Source organism: Selaginella moellendorffii, unplaced genomic scaffold (genome assembly GCF_000143415.4).
Source record: "Selaginella moellendorffii unplaced genomic scaffold, v1.0 SELMOscaffold_123, whole genome shotgun sequence".
Classification (NCBI taxonomy): Eukaryota; Viridiplantae; Streptophyta; class Lycopodiopsida; order Selaginellales; family Selaginellaceae; genus Selaginella; species Selaginella moellendorffii.
The window spans coordinates 369,270-382,297 of NW_003314384.1; the positions used below are offsets into that span (position 1 = coordinate 369,270).

Here is a 13,028-nt window from a genome sequence, read left to right on the forward strand (position 1 = left end):
CAAGATATCAAGTCTCGCTCCGCCAGCGGCATTGCATCAAACAGCCTCTTGGCCTGGCCAACATGCCCACCACGGCAGTAGGCTGATAGCAGCTGGTTCCGCGACACAACATCCGAAACCATGACGCAGTCTTTGGCTTGTTGATCATGAGACGCTGGGCGGCCAGGCTTTCGCGGCCGATGGCGCCGCCAGCATGGACTTGGCAGGCTCCCAGCAGGCTCTCCCATCCCGGGCCACCTCCATGCTCCTCCACAAGCTCCTGGGCGTTGCGCAGCTGCCCTGCACGGCCCAATATGTCAACCAGGCACGAGACGTGATGGGGCTGGGGCGTGATGCCGTGGTCCAGCATCATCGATACCATGGACTGGGACGCGGAGCTCACGGTCCCAATGTGGTTGCACGCGCAGAGGACGCTCAAGAGGGAGCTCCCATTGGGTTGCAGCCCCAGGACGTGCATCGTGTGGAGGCAGTGAACGGAGGCGTTGACACGGGCGCAGTGGGCGTAGGCCACGACCATAACGTTCCACGACACAGTGTCGCGCTCGGGCATCCTGGAGAAGAGCTGCGCCGCCAGGCCAATGTGCCCGGCCTGCGCATACGCCTCCACCATCACCGTCCACGACACGACGCTCCTGGCGGGTATGCCGCCGTCCACCGCCGCCATGACCCGCTCCGCCTCGCGCGCATCCCCGCTCCTGCAGTGCATGGCCGCAAGTGCCGTCCACATGTCCGGGTTCCGCTCGGGAGCGCATGCAAACAGCCATATCGCCTCCTCAGCCCGCCCGCTCTCGGCAAATCCCAGCAGCATAACCGTCCACGCCACCACGTCCCGCTCTGGCATCCACTCGAACATGCGCTTCGCCTCTTGCAGCTGCCCCCAGCGAGTGTAAGCCTGCAGCACGCACGTCCATGATACCACATTCCACTCGGGCATCTTCTCCTCGAATGCCAACTTTGCGGCCGCCAGGCTGTGCGAGTGGACCTGGGACGCCAGCAGCGCGTTCCAGGACAGCATGTTTAGCTCAGGCATGGCGCCGTTATACACGTCCAGTGCTCCGGCAGCGTCGCCGCATTGCACATACGCCTGAAGCATGGCGGTGCAAGTCACCACATTCCGCTCCGGCATCGCATCGAACACGGACCTCGCTGCCGCCACATCTCCCACCGCGGCATACGCCTGTAGCAGGCTCGTACACGACACGATGTTCCTCTCGAGCATGGCGTCGAACACGGATCGCGCTCGCTCCACATCGCCCACTCGCGCGTAGCCAACAACAATCGTGTTCCACGACACTACATTGTGCTCTGGAAGCCTCTCCAGCATACATCCGGCCTCCGCCATGTACCCACCGTGGGCATAACCGGAAAGCATTGCGTTCCATGATAAGAGGTTGCGATTGGGCATCGTATCGAACAAGAGCTTGGCCTCCTTGAGGCGTGCTGTTTTGGAGCAGACTGTGATCATGGTATTCCACGAGACTGTGTTTGGCGCAGGCATTCTGTCAAAGAGTGCCTTGGCCTCATCCACAAGCAAATCCTTGGCATACGCGGCGATGATGATGTTCCAGGAGAAGACATCCGGCTCCCGGATGGAGTCAAATGCTGCTCGAGCATCTCTTAGATGGCCACATTGCCCATACATTCGGACAATGAGGTTGGCTAGGTAGACGCTGTTGCGGTGCTTGGGACCGGCAAGGATACGTGCATGGAGGCGCTTACCATGAGTCGGATCGCCACACGAGCGCAGCAGCCGTGCCAGCGCCTCTTCGTCTTCTTCTTCTTCATGTAACAGTTGCGGTGCACTGGATGCCCCGCCGGGCGGCTCCTCTTCGGAATGCTCTTGCCCTCCTGCCGATAGCCCGCCCCTTGCGAAAGATCTGTATGCTGGTGTCGAAGGAGGAGCCAACACCACCATCGCTAGCCACTGCTATGAATCACCTCTTGTATGGCAAGTTGAGGCCACAACACATATCACGCAGCGACTGGATATGGAGCAATGGCTTCTTTGGAAGCATTCCCGTGGCTCTAAACCGCGCGGCACCCTCCTCCGTTCTTAGTATCTCCTCCACACGTCGAGTCTCGGTTATCGCTTTCCAGTCGTCCGCCCTCCTGTGAATGGATGCAATCTCGTTCTTAAATCCCTCTCTCAGCTTGGCACGCTTCTTTTCCAGCTCTTCCTGCAGCACGGTTGAATTCCTTAAGGTGCATATAAAGATTAAGCAGGGCTTCTTGCCTCGCTCTTCTTCATGAGGGCTTCGGCCTTCGCTACTTGGCAAGCCTCCCATGCCGTGATCCTCGCAATCTCGCTCTCGTATCTAAAATCGTGTTAGGATAATGTAACCTCTGGAGCTAAAGGTAAGATACACGCAATACTTGTTGTAGTTCTTGGTGTTTCTGTGCCGTTCCCAAGCCTTGACCTGCGACTGTTGCTTGTCTTGATATGCTCGGGCCAACATGGCATCTGATCAAAGACTCCAATGTTCAATTGAAAAAGAAACAAACAAGTAATGCTAGTAGGCGTCGGGCTACAAGAACGTACACTTACCACGGTCGATGTGCCCGCCAACACCCTCGCCAGAACTGGACACTGGGCTGTAAGGTTCAGTCTCGCTGATTGGTGCTGGCAACGAAACAAAACCACTGTCTGCTGCAGACACATTTTTAGTGCATTTACATGTTGGGTGGGATGATCTAGACCTCGTTTCACAGGGACGAAGTTGTTTGATGACAATCTTGGAGTTGGGGTAGCAGATGACTGCGGAAGGTTGTAGGGCTGTTGTAGGAGCAAGGACGGTCTATGGTCGTGCATTGCCGCGTCCGCGACGGGGACCGAGGTCAGAACCGGAGGCAGATTGGGCCTGTCGTGCATCCCTTCAACCAATGCAGAAGGCCTTCTTTGGTCGGGCATTCCAAAACTGTCGTGGAACTGCGACGACGCCCGCCTGCCAGCACCGGGAGTTTGCTCCACCTGATCAAACTGGGATGCTCTTCGTAGGAGGTCCATAACCGGCACCTGGTCATACTGTGGAGCTGCTCTCGAGAAATTCAGCATATCAATCTGTTGCGAGGAACCCCTTCGCTCTGGCGCTGGGGGAGGGCTAAAGTCGTAGAGAGCAGCAGGCCTCTGCTCGTCAGGCACTGGCGGCGGGAACCTTTGGGGCGTGGGCGGGGGTGGCAACTCCTGTATCATGCTCGATGGTGGCGCTACCGGTGGGGGCTTGAATGCATCCTCGGCCACGCTCGAGTTGTTGGAGGTGATATCGTCGACGTGCTGTTGCTGCATCATCTGTTGCTGTTGCCTGGGAGATAACATTTGCAATCCCGTGGGCCTGGGGGACGCCTGGTGTGCCGGAATGCGGTCTTGGTGATCGTCAACGTCCATGTCTCCCATCGTCACCAGTCCCCGGGCACGCGAGGAAGGAGACGAAACCAACTCCATAGAAACCAACTGACCAAGATTCAGCCGAAGGCTCACACGTGGCAGCCACGTGCCTAGGGTTGTCTTTTCTCGCCCTAATCTGAGAGGCAGAGGCAAAGCAAGCAAGCAATGCCGAGCTTCGTTGTGAATCCGCTGTCTCTGTGCATCCCCCAGTCGAGCTTCGAAGCTTGGCTCAAGGATAAGGGGTTTCTGGAGATTCTGGAAAAGTGTACGCTGGACAACGCCATCATCGCCGGGCAGGGATCGTTCGTTGCGCTGTGTAAGCTGCTCAAGCTCAACCCCTTTGAGAGCCTCACGGTGGAGGACCTGGGTAAGAAGCCGGTGCCGTGGACGGCAGAATTTCTGGATTGCGGCAAGGGACCGGCCGAGACCTACTCGTGGCCGATGAGTGTCACCCAAGTCAAGTTCAGGATGGACGAGAATTTGAAGCGCTACACGGGCAACTATCTCGTCCTCATCGCGATCACCTTCGCCTGCGTCTTGTGAGTCATCTCCCTTCTCCCTGCCGAGGTCTCATTGCTCTCTTGTGCTGCCTAGCCAGGTATAAAATGCCTCTGGCTTTGCTGGGCGTGGTGTCCTTGTTTGGCCTGTGGGATGGGCTGAGGATCCTCATCAACAAGTTCAAGATACAGAGGCACGGCGTGTTGTTCCGCTTGCTGGTGGCGCTCGGGAATGTTGGTATGCTTCTCTTCTCCGTTCACTCATGCCAGAGATTTGTGCTTTGCTCACTATAGCACTCGTACTTCCATGTCAGGCACAATGCTCCTTCTCATGTACTGCAGGGTGGCACTGGCCTTGATCTGCGCAGCAGCTCTAAGCTTTACAGGTGAGGTCCTCGGCTGAGAAAAGCTCTCTCTTTTCTAAACTCTTTGTTTCCTCGGTGCCGCAGTGTTGGTGTTGCACAGCTCCATGAGGAAGATCACACCACCAAATACGTGAGAGAGATTTCGAAGTTTTATTTTAGTAGTACCTAGGGTTGTGGGGCTGGACGCAAGGCGGTGGAGTCGCCATGGTTCACAAGAAGGAGATGCTCAAGGTAAATCCCAAGATGTTCGGGCCCAAGGCACAGCCGTGCATGAACGAGATGATGGCATTTCTGGCCTGCCTCAAGAGGACCAATTTCAACGACGATCTGTGCATCAAGGAGAAAGAAGCCCTGAATGCTTGCGTTGAGTTCCAGGTGCGTCCTTGTGCTCGTTTTGCTGCTACCTACAGCTAGATTGCCGCTCCCTCACGCCTTCCCTTCCTCGTTGTGACAGGCCAGGGCGCCCAAAGTGAAGACCACCATCAACTATCACCTGCAGCGGCTTGGGAAATACTTCAAAAAGTGAGAGCTGCAAACGGACCCTCTTTTCTTTCTTGGCTCCGGTTTCGAGCACACAAGATCTGGCATTTTGTCATTTGTTAAGTAACTGAAAGGTAACGCGCCCTTGCGCGATTCCGGCCATAACGCTCTGCCACAGAACAAGCATGAGAAGGCCTCCAGGCCCCCGGGAGAATGAAACCGATGGTGCGCCGGCGAGCTTTGGCACCCATAGCGGCACTTGCACTGGTAGTCCTCGCATGGATTGTGTTGATCCACAGTTCCATTCTCCAAAACAATGCCTTCACATTCCTCCGAGGTGAGCGGTCGAAAGCAGCACGTTCCCTGCGCTTTCACCCCGTCAAGGATTCCAAGAATGGTACCAGCTACGTGTTCATGTCCCAGATCCAAGACACAAATCGGACAGGGGTCCCCGAATTCTTCTACTTCAACACCTCCGCCTCGTCCAGAGTCTTGTGCTTTAGAGGCAACAGCACCCGAGATGGCACCAAGAACCTGTACGCATTTGCTGAGCAGCATGTGCCAGGGGACGCGCTGCTTCTGCCGGGAACAACCCTCGTCTCGGATTCTCATTTTGATTTCGTCAACCCCTGGCATTCTATGTATAACCTCATCCAATTCGTCCACTGGAGGATGGACAGCCGCTGCCAACGGAGCGATAGAATGTTAATCTTCCACCGGGGGGAGATACGTCACGATCTGGGAGCTTGGATCCGGAGCGTCTTGGATTCCAACGGTGTCACCACAGGCGTGGACACACTGAGGTACCATCCAGAAGGCAGGGTGGTGTGCTTCCAAAGAGCAGTTGTGAGCAGGAGAGGTATTGGGGGCGTTTCAGGGGCTGTGTTGAGGGACTTGTTCGAGCAGGTTCGGTGCCGGACCCGACAATGGTGCGGAGTAGGCAGTGGGGTTAACGATGACGACACGACCGTCCGTGTCGCGCTTGTGGCCCGAGAACGAGGGCGTGCCTTTGTCAACCTGAGTGATTGGAAGCATGCCGTCAAGCTCGTGTGTGAGGTGCGGCCCCATTGCCAGTGGTCCGTCGTCTGGTTTTCAGCGCTTGATTTCTGCTCCCAGGTAAAAATATGTCCATGACACCGACTCAATATTTAACGTTGATCCAGGTAAAGCTGATGAGCACAACCGATATTCTTGTATCTGTTCACGGTGCTCAGCTCACCAACATGATTTTCATGAATCCTGGGAGCAGAATTCTTGAGGCATTTCCCCAGGGCTGGTTGCAGCTTGCAGGGAACGGTCAATTCATCTACAAGCACCTGGCTGACTGGGCCGGCCTTGGGCATGAAGGCTATTGGAGAGACGGAGGGACGGCCAAATGCCCCATGGATTCTTCCAGTCCAGGACAATGCTTCAGCCTTCATTACAAAAACAAGCCTGTGGGAATCAACTCGACATTTATTGTAAAGTGGCTGGCAGAAGTCCTGTCAAACTTTTCTTGCACAGCCCGGGCATCTTTGACAAAACAGGAATGCAAATGTAGCGTCGAGCCTGGGGCTGATGATAGGCTAAGCTAAATAATAAGGCCCATTCTCCATTGGAACCAATGCTAATACACTAAGTTAGTAATATTTATAAACTTAATCAACAGCAACAAAAATAAAACCAAATTGAAGCTAACTCCTTAAGATCTAACAAAATCCCCCAAAAACACAACCAATATTCCACTAGCCACTCTAAAGGGCAGAAACCCTAGCCATGTGGAGGAAGCTTGATTTGGTGAACGTATGTACATTCCTTAATGTCTCAGTGGGATTAATACAAAAACTGGGCATGCCGCCCTATCACCAAGCTACTTTACGTGATACTCTCATGTCTCAAGTGGATCTAATCTTGAAGTAGAAGTGGACATGGTCATATCTTTCAGATTATGTCGATGTCCAAGTCCCCTCCCAAAACCAAACAAAGAATAGTGTTAGAAGGGTGCCACTGCAAATGGATCTCATCATCAATCACCCTGCTAAAACATGGGAGCCATCTGGTTCGCCACTTCCCCAAATGATCAGGCTTTGCCCATTCCTTTAGGATGACATAGTGGAGGTGAATAGGTGCCAGAGTAAATCTCCACCATGTGGCCACAATAGCAAATACTCTTGCTTGTTACCCATCAAAGTGGTGGTGGTTACACACCTCCTAGATTGTTTGTAATCTTGTTGCTCTCCATACTGGCCAGCATTTATGGCCCATTGCCTCCTAGACCAATGTTCCGACCTCAACACCAATCTCATCCCATTGGACTCACATCTTCCAACCATGTCATCCATGACATATGACGTGCCTCCAAGCTGGACTTTGTGGCTGGGCCACGTGCTCCTTTGAACCAGTGGAGCATATTGCCACACCTTGCTTCAAACTCTTGAATGTCCCCTATCTCATGAGCTACCTTGAGAATTTATTGCCATACTTACTTTCCCATGTCACATTCCCACAGTGCGTGCTCGGCTTGCATCGTCCTAGAACTGTTGTCCTATTGGAGCCAAAAGTGATTTTGACTTTCTTTTGAATTGGCAGCTTCTAGAAATCTAACATATTGTCCACCATCTGGTTTGTGTCAACTCCTTGCTTGATTCATTTTCTCCATAACTTTAGGATCTCTCCACATGCCTCCTCTCTATTCATCAACAAACCATCCCATGCCTCCACCTCAAAGGAGAAGAAACTGTTCAAACTTCACCTCCATTCTGTAGGATCCCAATCCAAGTCTTTGATCAGTTGCTGATGCCACCACTTGAGTGTGCCATTCCCCTCAAGTGGGTTGGTGATTGCATAATGACTAGCTATTTTGGTGCCTAGTGAAGCACTCAAATCCTCCCCTTGACCTTGTCATTAGTCACCATCAGCATGTACTACTCTTCTCCCATTGGTAACAACATATCCTCCCTTGTCACCTAGAAGGGGCAACCTACATAGAGAGACTATGAACTAAACTTCCACATCGCCATCTCCCCATGCTAGTGATGGGGCCATGAACACTTGAGTCCACGTGCAGCTTAACTCGTTCTCCATCTGGCTCAATCTCCCATTGCAGCATTACAAAGTCCCTGGGTTTAAAGCACCTTCTCGGCCAAGGTTGTTCCCTCTTTGCCTCAACCATGGAGGATTTTAGATCTACATGAACTTTGCAACTCTTGCTTGGGTTGAAGACTTGCATCCTCTTTGTGGTCTTCCTGCAGACCTTGTCCAACACTCCCATAAGCTGTTTCAGTGTCCAAAAGCCCCCTATGTGCAGCTTCTTCAATATCGTGTAGTGGTCCTCTCTAACCAGCATTTGGTTACCAGCCCTGAACAATTCGTTAAAGAATAATGGCTGGTTCAGTCAATCCTCCAAATTTGAGCTTGCATTCCTCGTCCATATATGGAGGCTAACACTAAAAAGAAAAACTCGCTGAACGAGTGTAGCTTATTGCCCCCTTTTCCATTTCTTCAGATTTTTCTTCAGCTCTTCTATAGCTTCTAGTAATTCATCATTCATGGTACCAGCTAGCCTTTCACCGGCCCAAACAGTTGACAAAGGTGGAACCTACAGAACAAACCACATAACATATGACTTTCAAAGCTTACCATAGCTTTTTCTTTGGAATGTTCACTCAGGCTTACTTCTTTGAAGGCCAGCTCTCCTGCTCATGGGCATGGTTGGTCCCAACCACGTTCAGCCAGAATCCTGACCGCCACCGAATGTGGTCAGCCGAATGCAGTCGGACAGTTCCGTTCGGTGATTCCGTTCGGCGAAAAAATGGTGATCGCACTCACAGGGGCTAGATTTCTGATGCTGCTACAACTATCGCCATTGCCACTGCATCTCCACTGCTTTGCTGTTCTCCTGCTGCTATGTATGGAGCGATCCATCCATCCACAAATGCCCAGCCCAGCAAGCCTACATAGAATCTGATGAAGAGGGCTATAGCCTATAGGAGCTGCATGCATACCAAGCTCTACAGGGCAACACTCTCCAGTCGGTCAGCCTTTGCTTTCGATTGAGCATGGAGCAGCTTGCTGAGGCCTCGCAAATCACCTAGTCCACAACGCTTGAAATTTTTGCCCTAAAATGGAAATTACGATTCCAGTGATTTCAAAGATTTGATTCTAGCAATTCTGGCACAATTGAGCAATGGTGCCCGATTGGGCATGGTCCCATGTTACCAAGTTCACTCCTTATGCTTCCAGCAAAGGAGTTGGGTGTTGGAAATGTAATTATTGTGGAAAAATGTATGGTGGTCTGCCAAAACGAATTAAGGCACATTTTGCTAATACCCCTTTGTCTTTAGTTTCTACAACAAATCTATAGAGTAGGCATTTTGATGGAGCATTTGTTAGTTTATGGTGTATGTAGAAGTTGGTTTATGTACACAGTAACACCAGAGTGGTGGTGTGAGACACAAAATCCCTAGGCCCCAAAGTGGAGCCGGAAAGGATGCCATGTGGTAGTGGCCGAAGCGAAAGCCCAAACGAGTGTAACACGTTTGGACTAAAAGCTCTGACTTGGAAGGTTGAGAGCGGAAGTGGAACTCCCAACAAAGTGCTCAAGGAGCGAGCACGAAGCGAGCAATAAGCAAGGCTCCAAAAAGGGACCCAAAAAGGACCAACACATGACATGTGGAAGTGTCCGAGATGGAGTCCGAGGCGGACCCTAGTTGGAGTCCGATATGGAGTCCGAGATGGACCCGAAGTGGAGTCCGAGATGGAGTCCGATATGGAGTCCGAGATGGACCCGAAGTGGAGTCCGAGGTGGACCGAGACGGAGTCCGAGATGGAGTTCGAGATGGAATCCGAGATGGAGTCCGAGATGGACCCAAGATGGACCCGAGATGGAGTCCGAGATGGAGTCCGAGGTGGACCGAGACGGAGTCCGAGATGGACCCGAGATGGAGTCCGAGGTGGACCAAGACGGAGTCCGAGATGGAGTCCGAAATGGACCAAGACGGAGTCTGAGATGGAGTCCGAGAAGGACCCGAGATGGAGTCCGAGGTCGAGACCGAGACTGGGACCGAGATCGACCGAGACCAAGACCGGGACCGGGACTGAGACCGAGCCCGAGCCCGAGTCCGAGTCCGAGTCCGAGTTCGAGTTTGAGAGGGTGAAAGCCCAAAGCGTTCATCTCCCAGACCCTGGGGGGTTTGGTGAGCTCCAAAAGTATAGTAGGGGGAGGACTGCAGTGGAGCTAGTTTGGCTAGGAAAGGCCAGTTTGGCCCAAGAAGGCCAGACCCAGTGTTGGGTGATGAATTGACCACTGGGAAGTCCAAGACTAGAGTGAATACGGACCGACAAGCGGGGTAGCTTGGTGAAGTGTTCAAGAGCCGGCTCTAGTTCCCCCGGGAGATCGACTGGCCGATGCTCCCAGTCCAAGTGTGGGTGGCACTACCTACTTGGATACCAGGCGTGGCTCAACGGAACCTCGCTCTAAGCCCATGGCTAGAGCACCTAAAGGCGAAAGGTGGGGAGAGTACCCAGGTGGCTTGCATAAGGCCACGGTGTTCCGAAATGTTGTCCCAAAGGCCCAGACTGTGGAAAGGAAGAGGAGCAGTCCTCTGGGCTAGTGACCAAGGACACAGTCGTGTGGTGAGGAAGTCCCAGAGGACCGTGGGACTTAGTGGTCGGGCCGGTGGGCCTCGATCCAGTGGTAGTGTTGGTGAATACAGCCGTGGGCAGAAAGGGACTTGGTGGGGACCAGAAAAGGGATATTGGGGAAGGCTATTCCCCACATCTGTGGGCATCCTAAGGATGCTAAGGAGGGGATCTGGAATGATCACTCATGGACAGATGGTCCAGTCCTTGAGAGACAGGATTGTGATGCAGGTGGTGTTAGATCACCGGTATGACCAAGGTAAAGGGGCATGGCCTTAGCGTAACGGGCTAGTATGTCGGTGGTACCTTGGGGTGTCGGTCTTGGGACCGGACACGTGGAGCACTTGGACTAAGTGCAAGGGATGAGTGGCATGGATGCCATTCTCGGGGCTAGCAAGTCCCAAGTCCTGAATTGGACTTAAGGAGGTGGTGAGTGAGACCCCTCCAAGTGGTCGAAGGCGTGGTTAAGTGACTAAAGTAGAATGGAAAAATTAATCGCTTACAGGTGGATTATGTTGAAAGTGAAGAAATGAAATTTCTAGAGATTAATTTCGACACAATTGCAATCAAACCACAATGGATGAGGATTATAGAGATGCAAGCTAGACTTGAATCTCTTGGTATAGAAGATTTAGAGGATTATAGAGATGCAAGCTAGACTTGAATCTCTTGGTATAGAAGATTTAGCTGAAGAAGATCTTCCAAATGAGGATGTGATTGTTGAGGAAGATGCATGAGATGTCGAGGAACTTGCTGGTGATGTTGAAGAAGATGAGTAGTAGATGGTTTGGTTTGGTCTAATGCTTTGGTTTGGTTTGGTTTCATGCTTTGGTTTTCTTACTTTTATTAATGTGGTTTTACTAAAAAGGTATTTTTTTTATCAAAAAAAATTTGTGAACCATTTAGCCATTTGGCATTTCACAGCCGGTCGATAACCACAGTCGGCCGGTCGGCCAGTCGGCGTTTGGAACGGTCGGGACCAACCATGCTCATGGGTGTGGGTGTGGGTGTGGGTGTGTTGTCACAACCAGCCTTATGTACCCAGTGGAACACCACTCTTTAAGTTTGTGAGAGCCTTCTGAATTCACTTTCTTGTCCAGCTTCATGATGTCCAGCATTGCAAATGGGGGAGTTGCTCCTAGCACATGTCCATTTTGAACTGGACACACAAACCGGTGCTTGTCCGAGATGCGCACACGGAGCTTGTCTGGAGGAGTAGTATGGTGTTGGGTGGTGTGTGAGGAAACTAGCGGCAGCAAAAGCACTGGAAGGAGGAGATAGTGTGGCATGACGAGGGTGGCGACGAGGAAGGTGTCCACGGATGAGAAACCCCAGGAAGAGGAGGAGGAGCTCTTGACAGATTGGAGCAAATCCATCAAGGCGGCGGCTTCTCCCGGTGGCCGGAACCAAAGGGCATGTACATTCTTCTTTTACAAGAGCTTATGGAGAGAAGCGATTCTTCACTCTTCTTCAGGAAGCCCGGCCGTGTCCAAGGATGGGAGAGGAATGCATGGAGCTCTTGCTGGGATGGTGCCGTGGACAGCACTAGCAACAAGCTCGGGTGGGTGATGGGTAGCAGCATTGACTTCCCACGATCACCATTGTCATCGAGGAGCAGCGGATCCCACGAGTAAGCAGTGAAGCAGCAGCAACGCATTTGCGATGTGGAATTCTCAGCCATGGCGAGGAGCAGCAGCAGCGTGATCTTCCTGAGCATCTCCCAGTAATAGCTTGTCCACGCAAGCCGATTGTGAACTCATCTTCTAGTGAGGCCTCCATGTTGATCTTGCAGGACAGAAGTGCATCCACACTAGGGCCCTATTCCTCTCTGTTTTTTGTCGTTCTGGGTGGGGCAGACTTGAGTTCTCTTGTCCCATGCCCTAGCTCTGCTGCTGCTGCACATGCTGCTGCTCTGGTGGTGACTCCTGATCTGATCCTAGTGTACCACTCCTGCACTTCTGTGAGACATCCATCCCTGTGAACCCCCTCAGCTGCAAAAGTATTTGGGATGATTCCCCGCAAGCCTTTCTGACTTGTGACTGGCCTGAGACTCTCATGAAGTTCTTGCACTCCAGCCAGTGACCATGCAAGTGGATGAAGGGAGGTAGCTTCATCCTCTTCTCCACTCTCAGTGGACACTTCACCTTTGGCATGGCTTACACTTTCAGCTTTTTCCAAGACCTGGCCATCTCCCAACCTAGAAACGTCCACCACTTCTATCCCATGGTTCTCATCCTATTGGGCTGCTGCTTTGCATGGCTCACTTGCTGCCTTGCACAACAGTGTTCTAGCCATTGATATAGAGGGCCCTTTCCCGTCCTGGCTTGTTTCCGTATGTGTTCCAGGACCCCGACCTTGTAACAGTCTTCCTCGTGGGAGGACCCGGCGAGATCGCTGAACATGTATGTACATTCCCCATGTCCCAATGGGACTAATACAAAAACTGGGCATGCCACCCTCTCAATGAGTTACTCTACATGAAGGACCTGGCGAGATCGCTGAACGTGTATGTACATTCCCCATGTTCCAATGGGACTAATACAAAAACTGGGCGTGCCGCCCTCTCAATGAGCTACTCTACGTGATCCTCTTGTCACAGCTGGACCTAGTCCTAGAGTAGAAGTGGACGTGGTCGTCTCGATTGAATCATGTCGATGTCCAAGTCTCCCCCATGAGCTGAACGTA

General features: G+C 52.4%; 3 protein-coding genes across 4 annotated transcripts; 2 read left to right on the forward strand and 1 right to left on the reverse strand.

The window, feature by feature from the left end:
- Nucleotides 1-7: 7 nt before the first annotated feature.
- LOC9644119 (pentatricopeptide repeat-containing protein At2g35030, mitochondrial) lies at nucleotides 8-1,915 on the reverse strand. Its single transcript, XM_002991756.2, has one exon. It carries the CDS (start codon nucleotides 1,913-1,915, stop codon nucleotides 8-10), a length of 1,908 nt encoding a protein of 635 aa, XP_002991802.2.
- A 1,576-nt stretch (nucleotides 1,916-3,491) lies between these two features.
- LOC9644122 (PRA1 family protein H) lies at nucleotides 3,492-5,859 on the forward strand. Of its 2 annotated transcripts, XM_002991718.2 has the most exons (5): nucleotides 3,492-3,921; nucleotides 3,981-4,117; nucleotides 4,194-4,265; nucleotides 4,329-4,619; nucleotides 4,699-4,886. In XM_002991718.2, the coding sequence occupies exons 1-4, from the start codon at nucleotides 3,548-3,550 to the stop codon at nucleotides 4,376-4,378; spliced, it is 633 nt and encodes a 210-aa protein (XP_002991764.1). In that variant the 5' UTR covers nucleotides 3,492-3,547; the 3' UTR covers nucleotides 4,379-4,619; nucleotides 4,699-4,886. The 2 variants fall into 2 exon arrangements, with proteins under 2 accessions (XP_002991764.1, XP_024521321.1); XM_024665553.1 differs by lacking the exons at nucleotides 3,492-3,921; nucleotides 3,981-4,117; nucleotides 4,194-4,265 and having other exon boundaries at nucleotides 4,388-4,619; nucleotides 4,699-5,859.
- LOC9633435 lies at nucleotides 5,829-6,318 on the forward strand. The gene is made up of 2 exons (XM_002991719.2): nucleotides 5,829-5,840; nucleotides 5,888-6,318. Exon 2 carries the CDS (start codon nucleotides 5,897-5,899, stop codon nucleotides 6,296-6,298), a length of 402 nt encoding a protein of 133 aa, XP_002991765.2. The 5' UTR covers nucleotides 5,829-5,840; nucleotides 5,888-5,896; the 3' UTR covers nucleotides 6,299-6,318.
- The last annotated feature ends 6,710 nt before the right edge of the window (nucleotides 6,319-13,028 follow it).